This window comes from Danio rerio, chromosome 23 (assembly GCF_049306965.1).
Source record: "Danio rerio strain Tuebingen ecotype United States chromosome 23, GRCz12tu, whole genome shotgun sequence".
NCBI classification, from domain to species: Eukaryota; Metazoa; Chordata; class Actinopteri; order Cypriniformes; family Danionidae; genus Danio; species Danio rerio.
Genome location: NC_133198.1, coordinates 28,278,038 through 28,293,193, shown reverse-complemented (window position 1 = coordinate 28,293,193; position 15,156 = coordinate 28,278,038). Strand labels below are relative to the sequence as shown.

Genomic DNA, 15,156 nt, shown 5'->3' with positions numbered 1-15,156 from the left:
ATCTAAAAAGTATAGAAAGCATGGAATTAGATAGCACATTATTCATTCATTTTCCTTTAGTCTCTTTAATCATCAGGGGTCGCCACAGCGGAATGAACCAACAACTTATCCAGCATCTGTTTTAAACAGCGAATGCTTTCCAGCTGTAACACAGTACTGGGAAACATCCATACACTCTCACAATCCCATCAATACACTACGGCCAATTTAGTTCATCCAATTCACCTATAGTGCATGTTTTTGGACTGAGGGGAAAACCGGAGCACCCGTGGAAACCCAAGCAAACACAGGGAAAACATGCAAACTCCACATAGAAATGCCAACAGGCCCAGCCGGGACTCAAACCAGCAACCTGCTTTCTGTGAGGCGACAGTGCTAACTACTGAGCCACTGTGTCACCAATGGCACCTTATTGACACATAATTAAACGGTAAATGGCTTGCCATACCGCTCTGGTAGTTTTATTATTTCACTCACAGCTATTTGATAGTAGCGGTACTTTCTTTCCAGACGTTTATACAATATGGAATACCATCATGATTCTGAACATAAGATAAATAGCCAACCAGCTTAGCCAACTCATTTTTTTTTAATATAGACATACAATGTAGAGGCAAAACAATGAAACTTTTGCATTGAAAGTGCAAACAGCATATTTATTAAAACTGCAATACAAGCTCGAATAGGGTGCAGAAATACTACATTTCAAAGTAAAGTTTAAAAAAAAAAAAGAAGAAGAAGAAGAAAAAAAATTCGTCCTTTCGGCTGTTTATTTAACTCTTTCTCAGCAGTAACTAGTTCTGCACTGCAGGACACAACTCTATCATTTTGTAACATTTCTGAGTCTCCCAGAGACTCAATGGCACTTGAAATTTGAATATTCATGCTGCATTTTGGTTGAACCACAAACATAATTTTTCGGTTAATCTTTGGAAAATACAGACTTTGCACAGTGATTGAAACATTTTTGATATGTGTAAAATGAATTGTATACTCTCAAACATGTATCAAAAATATGTGAACTATATAATATAGAAGCGCTAAAAATGCTTTTCCTTTCTTCGATCTCAAAGGAAACAAAAACAATTTAATGAAATTCAATGTAAAAAAGAAAAAAAAGAAAAACAATGTTAATATTTTGTAACAGATTGTATGTTAAAGGAATAAATCAATTGCAAAACTTGACTTAAAATGTCAACATGAAATGCAACAAACACTGAAAAAAACACAGAGTAACAGAAGCTCCAACTTCTTCAAAAAAAAAATTAATCAAAAAAGTCATGAAAAAAAGTAAAAGCCACTAGGGGTGTGTGATTTTGATTAAAAAAAAATTATATAACATGACAAAATGTTATATATATATAACAAAAATGCTATTGATGATTAAACATAATATTTAGCCATAGTTGGTTTAGGTCTGTCAATGACAAATAAATTTAAAATGAAAGCTGCAAGTCACTTGATGAGTTAGGCATTCACTCATTCAAATGACTTGTACAAAACAGCGAACTGTTTTAAAAACCTTGTAAATCACTGAATCATTGACTCAAATGACAAAATCAAAAACAGACTGATTCATGAACTAAACACTGTTAATCTGAAATACCAAATGCTCTCCTCTGGCTTTAATTTGAACCATTTACTTATTTGAGGGGGAAAAGCAATCATGACATCTGTAATGTCACCTCAAACATCATTAAAGTAATAGTTCACCCAAATATAAAAATTAATCACTCTCAAGTGATTCCAAACAATTTTTTTCCCCTGTAAAAACGCAAAAGAAGCCATTAGACATACTAAAGGATGTTACGGCAATGATACGGTAGCACCGTATTATTGACACACACATAAAGGGCTCTATCATTCACCAGGCGCAATGTGGCGCAAGGCGCGACGCAATTGTTATTTGCTAGTTTCAGCGTGGCGCAAGAGTCGTTTTGAGAGTCGTTTTCTGTCACGGTGTTTAAATAGCAAAGGCATTTGCGCTGATATGTGCGCCCATAGGTGTTCTGGTCTAAAAAGAAAGGCGTTCTAAGGCGCATTGCTAGCGCGTTGCTATTTTGAAAACAATAATAGATTTTTCAATAGACCAAAACAGAGTGCGTTAGTTGTGCGCCTCGCTAACACACTGCTTAATAAACACAAGATGTAGAGCCAATACGCAAATATCTTTATATATGAAAAAGAATAAAAATATTAAGGATATATATAGGATCTAATAAGGATATATATATATATATAGGATCTAATAAGGATATATATATATATATATATATATATATATATATATATATATATATATATATATATATATATATATATATATATATATATATAGGATATAAATATAAAGGATTAAAATATTACAAAACATTTTATTTTCCAGCCTACATAAATTTAAAAAATGCCTTTATGTCTTCTTCATCTCGAGAGGCTTTTTCAGTTCATTCATAACAATTTGCTTTTGTATAATGTTATCATTATTAGCAGTATTATTTATTATATCTATATTCATATTTGTTTTATTAAAAACAAGCTTAGATTTTTCCACCTGTCAGGTTTCAGACCATTTGGACACAGCATGTGTATTTGGATGTAACTCAGGTTTTTGACCACACTTCGTTATTATTGTTCATTTATTTGTTTGCTGGAAACTAGAACTGAATTTAGAAATAGTTTTAAAACAAATCTTTGCGCTTAACAAACGAAATTAATTATGTATAGGCTAATGGATATCTGTGTGTACAAGGTTTCCCTATCCACGAGAGCGAAAGTAGATTATGAGATGCCTTATCTCTCATTCTCGCACTGTAGATGCTCTGTTTAACTGTTTCCTTGCTAGTGAAACGCTCAGTTTTTCCACTTCCACTTACTTTGCCTCATGTAATTAGCAAATGCGCTTATGGCGCGACACAACTGTCTCTTAAAGGGAATGGGAGATGAGACTGATTGGTTTATTCTCAAAACTTTGCGCATGGACCGTCAAAATAGAGCCCTAAGATTTTATGAAAGTAAATAGTTACCGGATTTCAATTTTCTTCCAAATTCTTCTTTTTTGTTCAAAAGAAGATATGAAGTCAAACAGGTTTAAGGGTGAATCATCACTTTAAAACAACAACTGTGGTATATTCATAAAAAATAAACATCACACACCTCTAGGAGTTACAAAATGAAATACTTAAAAGCGTAACATTGCTCCATTATGTTGCCTTCATAGCCTTCTAGTGCCAACATTATTAACGATGTTAACCAAGCAGGCTATATTTTGGGTCAAGGCTAGTTTGAGCAGTCTCAGTCCTGACTCCATCAAACTCTGGACACCCTGCTCTAGGAATGTTCCAACCCCCTGCTAGTGTCGGGACAAGTAAACATCCATGAAACCAATGTGAACAATGTCAACATGGGAAGGCCATTCAGTTGGTCTCGTGTGACAAGTCATACCTGAAATTATACAAATAAGATTAGATGTACACAAACACTATGTAATCTTAATGCATGTAGACATGAGTGCAGCACATACCATTGTGACACTCCAGTCTTGAGATCCAGCGGACTAAAATCTATCTGAAGCTGAAACACATTAAGAGTGAAATCGAGTGACTTGTTTTTTTATTTTTTCACTGAAATTACTATACAGCACTCAGCATATATGAGTACACCCCATTTTGAAAATGAATACTTTCTCAGTTGTATGTGAATATAAATATAAATAAATTTATTCTCAGTGATTATAGGTAATGTATTTTTTTGCATTTCAACAAAACGGATTTATTTATTCATAAAAATATCATTTTAGTCCCTAAACATCTTCAAAAATGGAAAGATAATGCAAATAAATTCATGCAAAATATTGCAAATACTGTATATATGAAAACTCATACAATTTCAACTAAACTACATTTAAAATTTATATATATTTATATATATATATATATATATATATATATATATATATATATATTGTTTCTCTTGATTTTTTCTACTTTTGAAAATGGTAATTAATATTTTTCCCTAACATATAAATTTGAGCTACTATTGTTTGAACCATTATTGTAAGTTATTTTGTTAGAAAAGCTCCAGATTTGGCTTCAGTACTGACTAATCTAATGTATATGCACAAATATAACCCTGTAAAGCTTCCTATAGGAAATATTAATTTAAATGAGAGATTTGTGGGGAATTTACTCATATATGCTAAGCACTGTACATTCTGCATACATTTCTATGTAACGGAGAAAAAAAGAACAAAACTTTTAAGTATTACATTATTTACAGCATCACAACTATTCATAGTCTTCAATCAATATAAAGAATAATCTGAAAGGTCCCCAAACTTCATAAAGAAAATATTAATATGCAGCTGAAGGCAAAATTATTAAAGCACCTGTAAAAATTTGAAGGTAACACTTTATTTTAAAGGTCTATATGAGTATTAGTAGACTGTCTGCTAAATATCTGTTGATACTTCTCCTTTAACAGACATATGACTATAAGAAACTTTGCATGTCAACTTACACTAACCCCAACCTAACACTTTACTTATAATCTAATGAGATTTAGTTGCCATGTAGATGCAATGTAACCTAAATTCAACAAACAGACCATCAAAATAAAGTGTGACCATTTTTAATTATTATTTTTTAATATTTCCCAAGTACTTTTCATTTATCATATATATGTATCATTTATGATAAAAAAAAAAAATATATATATATATATATATATATATATATATATATATATATATATATATATATATATATATATATATATATATATCATTTTATATATATTTCATATATAAAAAAAACAGAGGTTATTATATTAAAAGATAATAGTTTTAATAACAAATTTCTAGGAACCGATTTATTTTCGCTTTGAAATGATAACAGTACATAACATTTTACTAGCTATTTAAAGGCTTAACTTGGTTAATTAGGTTAGCTACATTAGGTAAATTAGGCAAGTCATTGGACAGCAGTAATTTATTGTAGTAACAGTAATAAGATTTAACCTAAAAGTTTTTATATATATATATTTATATATATATAAAGCTTTTATTCCAGCAAAACTAAATGTCTTTCATCAGAAAACAAACAAACAAGCAAAAGAATAAATAAAGGAAAATACGGTGAAAAATTCCCTTGCTCTCTTAAACATCACCTTGGGAATGTTTTGAAAATGTATTAAAATTTCAAGGGAGGGTTAATCACTTTCCCTTCACCTGTACGTTTTTTTTTCCCACTGTGTGCATATACTACCCATTTAAAAACAAATGATTTGTTTTGCTTGAAGAATACATATTTATGAATATATCTGACCCGGGAACACAAAATTAGTTATAAATCAAAATATCACTGTCCAATATAAGCTGTTCACTGGAAAGCAATATTTTTCTTAGAGTTTTTGTAACATTTTTCATCCAATTAACTAAATATTCTTAAATCAAGAAGTATTTTCTAGACGAGTAAAAAAAACATTGGTTTGTTTGCAAAATAATCATTGAAAATTTTTTTAAAAAGTGAGTTTTTTCATAAAACAAGCAAAATAACCTGCCAATGGGGCAAGCAAAATAATCATGTATCAAACCAAAAACAAGTTTGTTTTTCTTACCTCATTGGCAGATTATTCAGCTTATTTGAAAAAAAAAACTCTTGTCTAGAAAAGGCTTCTTGCTTTACATCCTTTTAGATATTTGGATAAGAAACTAGACAAGTAAATTAGGCAGTGTTAGGAAAAAAACTAAAGTTTTAATATATTTAACAGGAAATTCATTCATTCAATAATTTTTTTTTCATCTTAGTCCTTTTATTAATCTGAGGTTGCAACAGCGGAATGAACCGCCAACTTCCAGCCACAACTCATCACCAGGACATTTACAAAATATATTACTGGATAATTATCTTTACCTAATATTATCATGATTTTTGGCATAGAAGAAAAATCATTTAGACCCATACAATGCATTTTTGGTTACTGCCAAAAATATACAACATAAGACTGGTATTGTAGTCCAGGGTCACATTTAATCACTATAAATTAAACAAAAAGAGTAAAGGTGATAGTGGAATGTCATCAACAAGAATTGACTTCTTCAAATACCCATTTGATTAATTATGGTCAAAACAATATGGTCAATAGTGTCTGTGATGCTGCTGATGTATGAATACCTTGCCAAGAAGCTCTTTTTCTCGACTCATGAAGGAAACGCTGTTCTTAACTGAAACTTCAAGATGTTTCTGCTTTGCTTCTTCAAGTGACATGTCAAACTCAAATCTGTAGGAGAGAGCAAAAGATGGGTAACTTCCACTCTTGTGTGCAAAGACAGTAATTTATGAACGTTCCTACTAACATCTCATTGAACTCTGGTTTGAGGCTTTTCTTTTTAACACTGGTCTTCTTTTTGGTGTTCCGGTTCTTGTCCGGAAGAAGAATGAATGAGATGTAAGAGTCTGGAGGTTCCTTAGAGGAGGACGGCAAGTTCCTGTGAAGGAACATAGGTTTATGAAATCAAAATGAGGACTATAGTCAGATTTCTCAAACTTAAAATTTTGAAATTATTCCTTTGTTTAGAACAGCTAAAGTAAACTTAATTGTTTAGTTAAAAAAACAGTCACATTTTATAAAATTTTTGTTTCTGGTTCTAAAAGACATTGTTTAATAATATAATGTAATATAACAATAATGTAATATAACAATAATATAATATAATATAATATAATATAATATAATATAATATAATATAATTTCATTCTTTTTTTTTCGGCTTAGTCCCTTTATTAAGTCGAGGTCGACACAGCGGAATGAACCGCCAACTTATCCAGCATATGTTGCTGATGCCCTTCCAGCTGCAAACAATCTCTAGGAATATAATATAACATAATATAATATAATATAATATAATATAATATAATATAATATAATATAATATATAAAATAAATGCATTTATTCATTATAATCAGCAGCATTGGCAACATATGTATATAATATAATAAAATGTATTTGTTTTAATGGTATATCACCAGCATTGACTATATTCATCACATCACTTGACAATAAAATAAAAATATATAGATATATATATTAAATACAATTTTTAAAAATAAATTAAATTACATTAAATACTTTTGTACATGTGGTTTTTCAGGTTTTATATTTTTTTTATTAAATTTGCAACTATTTCAAAAAATCTTTTTTCACATTGTCATTATGGGGTATTGTGTGTAGAATTTTGAGGACATAATTTAATTTAATACATTTTGGCTGTAACATAAAAGTGAAAAAGTGAAGCTCTATGAATACTTTCCAGATGCACTGTAAAAATACAATTTGTTTTAATGGCATATCAGCAGCATTGGTTATATTCATTGCAGCACTTGTAAATAAAATAAAATAAAATAAAAAAATAAACATACTTATGCATTAATATCAACTGCATTAACTATATTATTATTACTATTATTATTATTATTATAATATAGCAACACTTGTGTATAATATAATATAACATAACATAATATAATACAATATAATTCAATACAATACAATAAAATACAATACAATACAATATAACATAACATAACATAATATATTATAATATAATATAATATTTACCAAAATAACGAGATGCATTTGTGATTTCTATCAATCATTTATAGCATAACGTCTATGTATCATGCCTGGAGTCTTCATTAAAAGTGAGAGTATTTGAATGATATTTACCTGCAAGCATGGACTTTGATAATCAATCGGTGCTCTTCAGATGAATAGCTAATAGATAGTTTAATTTGGGCTTTCCCAGTTGAACTGGCATCTTCCCCTCTGTATTTGCATCCACCCACACACAAAACACAACACGTGTCAAATATCAATTATTGTTCGAATCTGTTTATGGACACTATGAAATAAAATGCAGCTTGTCTTTGTTTCTTACCCTTGGACAGGTACATTTCTGTGTCGGAGCTCACTATTGGCTGCAACAGTTGGTTCTGCACTGGGAATCACATGACTAGCGTCCTCTTCATCACTACATTGTGCCAACTTGCTGTCTAGGAGCTGTTTAACAGATAAATGGTCCATGATTATTATTACTTACACTATAATGTGGTTGATTTAAAGTTCAAAAGATTTTTTTGAACTAGAAATCTACTTTGATGTTATAAATGACTGTGCCTTTGGATTAATTGAATACATACTTGATTAAAAAACATTTTGAAATATTTTGGGAATTGTGTTCAACTTGTTAGTTTGTGTTTTTGTCAGCAGTCCAAAACAAGTTCTATAAAGCACAATCATCCATTGTAAAATGTACCTCACTCTCTCTTCACTGGAAAAGGATCTGAATGCAGACCTGGTGCAGTGCAATCTGAGCTGCATCCAATGCTGTTTAATGTGCTCACCTAACCCCACCCGTCACAGTGACGTCACTCACTCCATTGAGTGAATTGTGTCTGACATTGCATCGCTAAGTGATGCAATCTCAGCTTGCATCATAAAGGCTGCATCCAGATACTATTGCTTCACTGTCACTGCGCATCTACCATCATTTCAACTGTGCATGGCATGCTCTTCACTCTCCAGTAATATAAAAATCCAGCAGATGGCGCTAATGCACCAAAAATGCACATTAAAAGAAGATGATAATGACAGAGGGCAGACACTGTAGATTATATGATATATATACATACATACATACATACATACATACATATATATGTATGTGTGTATATATATATATATATATATATATATATATATATATATATATATATATATATATATATATATATATATATATATATATATATATACATATACACACATACATACATACATACATATATATATATATATATATATATATATATATATACACACACACACATACATATATATATATATATATATATATATATATATATATATATATATATATATATATATATATATATATATATATATATATATATATATATCAGATAAAAATCAGCCGACTGTTGCCGTTGTAGAGGCCAAGATAATTGTTAAAACTACTCTGATTAAATTCAACAGAAAGAAGAAAGACAAATATACCTAGAATGCCTTCTGGGTGAGACAATCATTGGATCATTTTCGTTTTTTTGCGTAAACTAACCTTTTAATTCCCCGCTAAATGGATGGTTCAACCAAAAATATTCTCTCCTCATATGCCTCAACTGATTACAAATCAATTAATCAACATTATTTACCAGACTCAAGGTCCAATAAAAAAAGCCCACAAATACCAATAATACAAGACAAAAACAATTATACAATTAAGGGAGTTGTTTCCGTATTTTCTCATAAACGACACAGTAACCCTAACATTTTACAACAGCATTCTGTTTACGCCAGACAGATGGAGTCCAAAACATCAAATGTTTAAAATATCAAATGTTACAAACTTTTATGTCTTTTTGTTCAACAGAAGATATTCAATGGATAATGGAAACCAGTAGCCATTCACATTCATAATAGGGTAAAAAGTATCATGAAAGTTACCAGTTACCAGAATATCTTCTTTGTCTTCAACAGAAGAAAGAAACACAATCTAATTCGGAGTATATATATGAATGATAGAGTAAATATATGAATAATTGAAAATGTCTGTCTGCATTATCAGACTACATTTCAGCTGTATGTCAGTGTGTACATGTTAAATATGAGTATGCTTTTTAACCTTTAGTTCGGCTCTCAGCAGAATCTGACTTTCAGGCATGGCTCCATTCAGACTAAACCAGCGGTCTATCGTAAGATCCTTCTCCTCCAGCAGCTCTCGTACAGGAAGAACAAGTGAACCAAGAGCCTGACCCCAGCTGTGACTGACCTGCACATGCCAAACAGATCAAATACACTCCAGTTCAGAGAAAAAAGGTAAATATTGTCCTTTTACATTTTAAAATAATCAATGATGCCAGTTCAAAGCACAGCCTTTTAAATACATGAGAAATATAAGCTCTCTGAAGCATATGCGCATTCCAAAGATTCATCTTCATACAGTGTCTGCGTCAAGTCTCTGCAAATGTTAAGTAATAAATATTTTTCTATGCATAATGAACATGAATATAATAGTGGATATCTTTTAATTCATAGTGCAAGTGCTAATAGGTCTATTATTTTTGTTAAGACTGTAAAACGGTGATCCGGTTAAGTGTTGACCTCTTGTGGACAAACTAAGTAGTGCAAAAACAAAAGTCAATAGCACGCACGCACGCACACACAAAAAAAGAAAAACAATACAACTCACTTTGACAATAAGTGTGTCTTCTGTTGGATTATGAATCAGGAAATGAAGGGCTTCGTCCCATTGTGGAGAAGTGGAGCGATTCACAACCTTGTGGAGTAGAAATTGTTCCTTGCAACTTTTGATATTTTAATAACCTCAATATAAATGTGTCATGATTTGAGGGTCTTACTTTGGTCCTGTAAGATACATTTTTGAGTGACACTTCTGCTCCAGCTTTAGGCTCTTTTCCACTCTTCTTTAACTGCAGACAACATACATCATATTCATTGAAGGTCACTGAAACATAATACATTTGAATGGAAATAAAAAGAAACCCACAGGCAGCCCATGTGCTCTCTCAATATAAACAAACAGCAGTGCAGCAGAGGGAACTATTTTATTCAGGTAAGACTGCCTGTAGTTGTACTGTAGGATCTAAATAGAAAAAAAAAAACACAAAACCCTTCAGCAAAATGTTAATATTTAATGAACTCAGGTTAACAAAAAAACATTTTCAGAAACAGGATATGACCTGTTCAAGTCTGATGGGATCTGAAATTTTAGGCACCCATTCTAACACCAGATGGATTCTTCCGGTCTTCACATCATTCAGAGTATACCACTGCACCAGAAGAAGACATAGAAACAAGTGTAAACAAGCTCACGACCATATATAATGCAAAAAATATGATAAATATTATGTTTAAAAACAAACTAGTATGCATTTTTTTTAACGCTGAACTTACCTGATCAGTAAACTGAGCACTGATGAGGTCTCTCAGACTCACTTTAACCCTGCAAACAGTTAAATCACTGTAAATTACTACTTTATATACACCATTTTTAAGCAATGTAAACAAAAGCAATGGCCCCAATATATTTCCTGTTTTATATTTTTACTTTCTATAGCTTTCAAGAATCCAAAACGAGCAACATAGTGATAACTAACATTATGATAGTTGTTTTAACATTAAGTGATGATGGAATTGCCTCTTGTTACAGTTATAAAGTAGTTTGATAACAAGCAAGAAATGTTCATGGGCATATGACATGACCACATTGAAATGGTCTATATAAGAAAATATATATTAGGTATAAGAGACAGAAATATAATCACATATACTTAAAAATATATATTTTCAGCATTTATCACAAAGGGCTATACTTATTGTGTGAGTCTAATAACAGATTTTTAAAATGACACTTTTTAAAAATAATAAAATTATTAATTTTGCTTAAATGTCTTGTGAGAGAAACTAATAACAAACTTATTTTATTCAAAATAAACATTTATTACTTATTTTATTCAAAAACGGAAGTAGAAGATTGCATTCAAACAGTGTTCAGGTTTTTTTGTTGTTGTTGTTGTCGTTGTCTATTTGGCACATTGTTTTTAAATATTTATTTAATACCTTTATCTGGCAGGTGAGTAGAGCTGGGCGATATGGGAAAAAAAAATATCACGATAATTTTTCTCATATCAGTCGATATTGATATTTATCACGATAAACGTTAAATCTTTTTATCTATCAATTTTATATGATTTTCAGTAAGCCAATGGCTTTGTGCAGCTGATTTAACACATTTAGTTAAAATGTTTTATCTGTCTGACAATAAAAATAATAAAATAATAAACAAAAGAACAATCTAAATTCAGCTTTTACTGTTCAAGTTTTCAACAACCAAAGACATTAAAAGTTATTGGATATTATTTTTCAACATCAGAAAAAAAAACCTGGTTTGGAACAAGTAAAGGTGAGTTAATGGTCACAGAATTTTCAGTTTTGGATGAATTTGGATGTATCAGGGTGAAATATACTTTAATATATTTTATTTAGGGATGCTAACGATTACTTGATGAACTATTGATTGTCAATATCACTTTAATCAATAGATCTTATCGATGACTGATTAAACATGGACATGTAAAGGTTTAGTTATGCTTTGCGATGTGAGACACGTCCACGCATTACATAATCAAGTGTGTGCAGTTTACCTTATGCAGTCACCCTCTTTACATTGTATAAAGCGGGAACCATAAACCCAGTTATGCACAGATCTCTGTTATATCCGCGGGTGTTTTAACCAAATTTGTCTGACAGACTACAAATAGGTCTATGCAGACTCTTATTTTACAAATCGCGCATCACAATGAAAACATGCGGGGAGCCGTAAAGGTTGTATTTTTGCTTCCCGTTAGTGATGCGTAAATGGCGGTTATATCTGCGGGCGCTGCAGTTAAACCCCGGGTCGGGTAATAAAAAAAATACATTATATAATTGCAGGTTGGTTGCGGGTGTATAGCGGGACATGGCAGTGGATCAGCGAAAAAGCAGAGAGTCAGCTTAGCATTATTCACTGCAGTCTGCAGCTGGCTGCGTTTCGGAGGTGAGGCGGAGATGGCGCGGCCGCGCGGGGATATTAAAAGCGGAGATCGCGCTTTTGCCTTTGATCTCGTTGATCTCGTTTTTGGTGTATTTTGCTCACATGATTATGATTTTCGTTGTTTTTGCTTAACTTTCGTTTGGGTAAAATTATTTTGCATTACTTTTGCCCACTTTGAGAAATTTTGTGAGTTTTGTTCATTTTTATTTAGATTGATTTTTATGTAATTTTTTGCTCTTTGCTCTGCTCTTTCCCGGCAATATTGAGCTACCCTATAGGCTGATTTATACTTCTGCGTCAAACACCGGCGTATGCTACGGCGCTGACGCATAGCCCTTCGCCGTGGCCATCGCCGTCACTGACGTGCACCTCTCAAAAAATGTAACTACACGTCGCAACGACGCGTAGCGTAAGCTCTGTGATTGGTCGGCTTGGTAGCGCTGACGAGTCTGGGCGGGACCGAGAGCCGCGCGAATGGCGCGACGCCGCGCGAGCGATTGTTTACAAGTGTGGAGTCCCGTGAAGGAGCTCCGGATGGAAAGTTTTGTTTTGTATTTACCTCATAGTTAAAGTTGTTGCACGTCCGCCGGTTCCTGCCTCAAAATGAGCGAGTTTGAGCCACTTGTACATCCCAGAAGTGTTCAGGAAATGCAAAAAAGTAGCGAAGAAACTCAACACAGAGGAACATTTACACCTCACTGCCAACTAGCGTTTCGGAAGTGTTAATGCAGACCGACAGAGACAGCGCGCAGACCTGCGCCGTGGGTTACGCCGGTCACCTGACGCAGAAGTATAAATCAGGCTTGACTCCTCAAGTTCAATCTTTTCTCAGAGTAAGGTGGATAGGGAAGATGTCGTATGACTTCCATTTTGCCTCAGGTAAGAGGTGAATGTCAACTTTATATTTATTTTATTCTAAATGGGGAAGAATGTGGCGCACTGCGCTGAAGGACTTTTTTCTTTTTATCAGTTTTAGTGAGGTAAGGGGTTATTTATGAATTAGAAATGTTTTGTTATATTTCTTTCTTTTGTTTGGCTTCACTATCGTCCGCTTACTTGATCCTTTCAATTTGCTACTTTATTATATTATTTTTATTAGTGTAGATGTTGTAGTGTAAACATCCTTAATTCAGCCTGTAGAGCAAGCTTCAAGTGTTCATTGAGATGTGTTTGAGATTGTGTTGTCTGTCATATCTTTCGTCTGTCTTTTCGGGTTTTTTTTTTCCTAAAGCACAGCTTTCGAAAATAATGACATGAGACTCTGCTGGGTAGTTGCTCTGGTTTTCCAGCACTTGTTTAGGTCTGTAATTTCTTAGCATTTTCATAAGGGTGGTCTTAAATGATGAAACAGGCTTGTAGTGTTGGAAATAAAAAAGTTGCAGTCTCACCTGCCAAGAAAGTCATCCTGGTCAATGTCTTTGTCAAACAGGTCAAACTCTACCTCCTGACCAGGGAGCTGGGTCAAGATCACCTACAGTACAAACAGACACGATTTGCATTTCTTACAAATATCCAGAAGCAAAAACAAATGTTTGAATATGCAGAGTAGGTATGAAGTGACTCAAAGCAGAAATCATCTTTTGTTTTGATACAGTCATTCTACCCTTCCTGTTCAAAATACATAAATGAGTCGACATACCTCATAAAGCTCATTCCAGACAGGGTTGAGGTTCTCTTTAATGACCTGACTCTTAAAGGCCAATCCTCCCACTCTGATCTTCACATATGGGTCACTCTTTCCCTTCATCATTCCTCCCATTAAATTGTCCTTAGCGACGAGACTCTGTGCCTCCACCAGATGGATCCGCAGAACACCCTAATTTGAACATGTTAGAATTACAAACATTAGCCTTGTTTACAAGTGCACCCTTTTTGTCATTTTGATTGGGTATGGTGGTGAGTTTACATGAGACGCTATCTAATTCAATGTGGTGTTTACATGTGCCACTTTCATTTAAAATGCACACACCAGTCAGTCCTGCCTTTCTGTCAACATAAGGTTAGTTCAGTTATTTCTTATGCAAACGGATTTTACAGTAAAATGTGAAATAAAAATAAATCGAGCAATAGTATGAATTTGTAGGCATAAAACTTCTGGAAGGTTTTGTTTATAGGCTATAAGGAAAGGACAGGCATTGGGAAGCTGAGCTTTATGGTGACTGCACGAGCCTCTCTCTCCTCAGAAAAGCAGTAGTGTAGGCCTATAGCCAGGCAGGGTTTAGGTGGCTCGAAAGACCCCTCTCACTGACAAAAGGTCCAGAATTTGTTCCATACATGAGCTTATTTTTCCTATTTTGACTGCTATGCCACTATAGTGAAAATAACCTATCAATAAAATCATTAAGACCAAGCGGAATCATCTGTTGGCTGTCGCTTCGGTGTGAATTCTGCTAATCAGTTTTCACCAATGCAAACAATAATTTTTCATGAGTCCAACATCTAGATGTGCAGGAAAACATGCAATTTGACATAAGAGAAGTCATCTTTCTCTACTGTATTGTTTTAAATAGAGAAAACATTTTACAAG

General features: G+C 32.8%; 1 protein-coding gene across 2 annotated transcripts in view; it reads right to left on the bottom strand.

Moving 5' to 3' along the window:
• Window positions 1-2,665: 2,665 nt before the first annotated feature.
• The window catches only part of esyt1a (extended synaptotagmin-like protein 1a), a 39,091-nt gene continuing 26,600 nt past the window's right edge, over window positions 2,666-15,156 (bottom strand). For both annotated transcript variants that reach the window (XM_690519.8, XM_073939020.1), the window contains 14 exons: window positions 14,269-14,445; window positions 14,018-14,100; window positions 10,991-11,039; window positions 10,777-10,866; window positions 10,584-10,679; window positions 10,435-10,506; window positions 10,266-10,352; window positions 9,699-9,845; window positions 7,935-8,056; window positions 7,724-7,822; window positions 6,353-6,484; window positions 6,171-6,276; window positions 3,521-3,570; window positions 2,666-3,441 (listed from right to left, as the gene is read on the bottom strand). In XM_690519.8, the coding sequence (XP_695611.3) occupies window positions 3,414-3,441; window positions 3,521-3,570; window positions 6,171-6,276; window positions 6,353-6,484; window positions 7,724-7,822; window positions 7,935-8,056; window positions 9,699-9,845; window positions 10,266-10,352; window positions 10,435-10,506; window positions 10,584-10,679; window positions 10,777-10,866; window positions 10,991-11,039; window positions 14,018-14,100; window positions 14,269-14,445 (1,338 nt within the window). In that variant the 3' untranslated portion in view covers window positions 2,666-3,413. The remainder of the gene's footprint in view (window positions 3,442-3,520; window positions 3,571-6,170; window positions 6,277-6,352; window positions 6,485-7,723; window positions 7,823-7,934; window positions 8,057-9,698; window positions 9,846-10,265; window positions 10,353-10,434; window positions 10,507-10,583; window positions 10,680-10,776; window positions 10,867-10,990; window positions 11,040-14,017; window positions 14,101-14,268; window positions 14,446-15,156) is intronic.